The 4,124-nt window shown below is 46.9% G+C and overlaps 1 protein-coding gene across 1 annotated transcript in view; it reads left to right on the forward strand.

Annotated features, from left to right (window-relative positions):
• The first annotated feature begins 130 nt into the window (after positions 1 to 130).
• Positions 131 to 4,124, forward strand: part of LOC105511387 (chromosome unknown open reading frame, human C7orf73) — a 14,568-nt gene continuing 10,574 nt past the window's right edge. Inside the window, exons 1-2 of the mRNA XM_011941551.1 lie at positions 131 to 145; positions 526 to 576. Coding sequence (XP_011796941.1) covers positions 131 to 145; positions 526 to 576 — 66 coding nt within the window. The remainder of the gene's footprint in view (positions 146 to 525; positions 577 to 4,124) is intronic.

Here is a 4,124-nt window from a genome sequence, read left to right on the forward strand (position 1 = left end):
GCGGGGCGGGGCGGGGTGTGACCCGGAAGTCGACGGGGCGTTTCGCCCCCGCGCATGGGGAGGTAGCCTCGGACCAGTCCGCGGAGCTGAAGCAGTCCTTCGCGCCCTTCTCGCCCTCCCCACCGACATCATGCTCCAGTTCCTGGTGAGTGGAGCTGCCGAAGAGCGGGGCCCGCTGCCTGGGGCGTGCCTCGGATCCCATTTCCCCCTCGAGGACTGCTGACCCCGCCGACCCGGCCTGGGCGTGGGTCCCGCGGTCTCTTCGGCCCCCGCGCCTGGTCGTCGCCTCTCAGGGCGGCCGTTTTCTTCCTGCCTCCCCGGAAAATTCCTTTGCCACTATTTTTCTGCAGCCATCCAAGTCCCTAAAACTTTGAGGTGTCAGAGAGTGTGCGTTTCCAGAGCTACTTATTGTGCGCCGCGCCCCGCGCTCATTGTGTAATACTTTTGTATTAAAGCTTGTGTGGTCCTTGATGTTTTTTCGTAGTCCGCCCCCCTTTCTTTCTGCGCTCCTGTTCCATTACATAGTCGCCGGCCGGTCCCTGCCGTGGAGCCCTGCTAGTTGGCGTTTCTGAGGAGGTAGGAGGGCCAGAAATAAACCGTAAATTAGCCACCTCACGAAGTCCGAGAGGCTAAGTCCTCATCAGACCTTTCAGACTTGGAGGAATGAGTCAGACACTGGTATACACGTAATTTTTCCCGAAATGAGTAAGCATGAGTAAGCAGACTTTATCCTGGCTCCTTATTTGAGTTAAAAACGAGTTTTCTGGCAAAACTGGGTGTATTTCAAAGATTGCTTAGTGAAGGTTCCAGGAGGACTTGCTCATCAAATTTTCAAGTGAAAGTTTTTCTGCCAAGCTATTGTGCACTCAAAACTTGGTGCTTTCAACCTCTAATTCCTTTTTTTTTTTTTTTGAGACGGAGTCTCGCTATGTCGTCAGGGTGGAGTGCAGTGGCACGATCTCGGCTCACTGGAACCTCCGCCTCCCGGGTTCAAGCGCTTCTCTCTCCTCGGCCTCCCGAGTAACTGGAATTACAGGCGCGCACAACGATGCCCGGCTAATTTTTGTATTTTTAGTAGACACGGGGTTTCACTGAGGTGGCCAGGCTGGTCTCGAACTCCTGACCTCAAGTGATCAACCCGCCTCAGCCTCGGAAAGTACTGGGATTACAGTCGTGAGCCGCCGCTCCCGCTCGAATGCTGTGTCTTTATTTTTTTGACGGAGTCTCGCTCTGTCGCCAGGCTGGAGTGCAGTGGAGCAATCTCAGCTCACTGCAACCTCCGCCTCCTGGATTTAAGCGATTCTCCTGCCTCAGCCTCCGGAGTAGCTGGCGCGCGCCAGCAGGCCCAGCTAATTTTTGTGTTTTTAGTAGTGACGGGGTTTCACCCTGTTGACCAGGATGGTCTCCATCTTCTGACCTCGGGATCCGCCTGCCTCAGCCTCCCAAAGTGGTGGAATTACAGGCGGGAGCCTCCGCACCCGGCACCAAATGCTGTATCTTTATCAAAGAGATTAAAACACAAAACGTGCCTCTTCTGTCCTTTTGAAAGATGGTAATGGGTTGTTAAATCCAATTAGTCAAAAGAGTTTCCTTAATCTGCCCAGCTAAGACAGGGCTGCTCCTTTGCCTCTAGGAGTTTCTGTAGTGTCCTAACTAGGTGTTAGTTTATGAGTTCAGAATAATGACAGTCATTTTCTTGTAGTAAACACTAGATTAAAAGCGGTATCACTTAGCTCCAGGGTACAGGATGATGTAATTGAGCTGCCTACTGTATCTGTTGCTCATTGATAAACTGAGAGGACATGATTCAGTTACAATTAACTTTCTAAGTGGTTTTGCAGAATGGGTCTGTTTGGTTTTCCAATAAACTTTTACTGTGTGTTAATTTTTTTTTTTTTTTTTTTAGAGACAAGGTTTCTCTTTGTCACCTAGGCTAGAGTCCAGTGGCACAATCATGGCTCAGTGCAGTCTTTAACTCCTGGCCTCAAGCAGTCTTCCCATCTCAGCCTCTTTAGTAGTAGCTAGGACTACAGACCCACACCACCCACCCCCGACTGATTTTTAAATTTTTTTTTTTTTTTTTGGTAGAGACAGGTCTCATCTAGACCTCCTACAGTGTTGGGATTACGGGCATGAGACACTGTGCCTGGTCATATTCTGATTGGAGAATTCAGAATTCTCAGCGTTTAAGGAGAGATGCTAAAGCTGTCAGTTATATTCCTAGCTCAGAAGTAACTGGAACCCTGATGTTCTCTCACCCTCTGGTCTCCCACCTCACTGCTTTTTTTTTTTTTTTTTTTTTTAATAAGTGGATAGCATTACTTTTCACATTGATTCCACCTCTGTCAAATGAGCCACTGACTCTAAAGTTGAGCAAGTATTTCTCTTTGTGTTCAGTCATTTCATCTATAAAACAATGACCATCACATTCTAGTGTTTAAGAGGTTAAACTTCAGAGTCAGACTTCTCACTTTGAACCCTGCCTCCCATCATTTTCAAGCTGTGGTAGCGTGGGTGGGCTATTGAAATTTTCTATGCTGCCATTTCCACATCTGAAAATGCAAAGCCACCTCACGGTTTTGTTGTGAGGATTACAAATGAGTTAACACATTAAAGAACTTAAAAACAGGGGCACTCAACAAGGATTCAGATAGTGTTCAGTTTTTCTTTTGCAGGGTGTCATTTGAACCCTGACTGAGTTTCTTCTCAGAAGTGGGGGTTAGCTTCTCACAGAAGGGTAGGTGATCGGAAAGGTTTAGAAGTGATGAAACAGCCACAAGTTAAGCAGGTGCATTGTCATTACACATTTGGGAACCCTCTAAGATGTTCCTCCTGCAGTTGTGATTTGTGGAGCACAGTTGGAAAACCACTGTATTTGCTTGTGTTGGTGATATCTTCCTTCCATTGTTCATATTCCTCCTCAGGTTAAAATATTTGCCTATTGTCTCTATCTTGAAGAGACCTTGTTCCTGTGGTTTTTCCCTTTTCTTTTACTGCAGTTTTTTCCCCTTTATTATTATTTTTTTAATAGTAGAGATAGGTTCTCACTATATTGCCCAGGCTGGTCTTGAACTCCGGGGCTGAAGCGATCCTCCCACCTCAGCTTCTCAAAGTGTCGGATTATGGGCTTGAGCCACTATTCCTAGACTGTTTTTAAAAAATGCATTGCTTCAGGAATTTGCATGTCATCTTAGCGCAGAGGCCATTCTGGTCTCTGTATCATTGCAGTTTTAGTATATGTGCTGCCAAAGTGAGCACCCCCCCTTCCTTTGACCACAGTAAAAGACACCTCTTTGCAGATAGTGACCAACACTACCTGAGGAAAGCTACTGCTTCCTTCTTCGTAAGGGTTAGCGAGAGTTATTTTAAGGATGCTTTCGGAGGGAAGCTAACATGATGGCACTGCTGGGGGCTTTGTGCACACTGCCTATGATGCTGTTATTGTAATTTGTTGCTTTTGTTTGTTTGTTTTTGAGACAGAATCTCACTCTGTCACCCAGGCTGGAGTGTAGTGGTGCCATCTTGGCTCACTGCACCCTCCGCCTCCTGGGTTCAAGTGCTTCTCCTACCTCAGCCTCCCAAGTAGCTGGGATTATAGGCATGTGCCACTACGCCTGGCTAATTTTATTTTTCTAGTAAAGATGGGGTTTTACTGTGTCGGCCAGGCTAGCCTCGAACGCCTGACCTCAAGTCATTTACCCACCTCGGCCTCCCAAAGTGCTGGGATTACAGGCTTGAGCCACCGCACCCGGCCAAGCCTTTATCTTAAGGAGAGGATAAGGTCCTACGAAAAAAATTTTAATAACTATCCTTATGTTGTGTTCAGAGGCTGTGCCAGACACTCATTGGGCGCTGAGGATGGAGTCATAAGCTCAACAGGTGGAGACCTCACCCTTAATGTAGCTCACAGTCTGGCATCTTGCAACTCAAAGTCTGGTCCATAGACCAGCAACATCATTTGAGGTTGAAAGAAATGCAGAAAGTTAGGCCCTACCATAGACCTACTAAATCAGAACATGTAGTTTAATAGGATGCCCAGGTGATGTGAATGAAGATTAAAGTTGAGAAGCACTGGTTAAGTCTTGAGTAAAATTTTTTTTTTTTTTTTTTTTTGAGACGGAGTC

This window comes from Colobus angolensis, unplaced genomic scaffold, assembly GCF_000951035.1.
Source record: "Colobus angolensis palliatus isolate OR3802 unplaced genomic scaffold, Cang.pa_1.0 Scaffold2, whole genome shotgun sequence".
Taxonomy (NCBI): Eukaryota; Metazoa; Chordata; class Mammalia; order Primates; family Cercopithecidae; genus Colobus; species Colobus angolensis.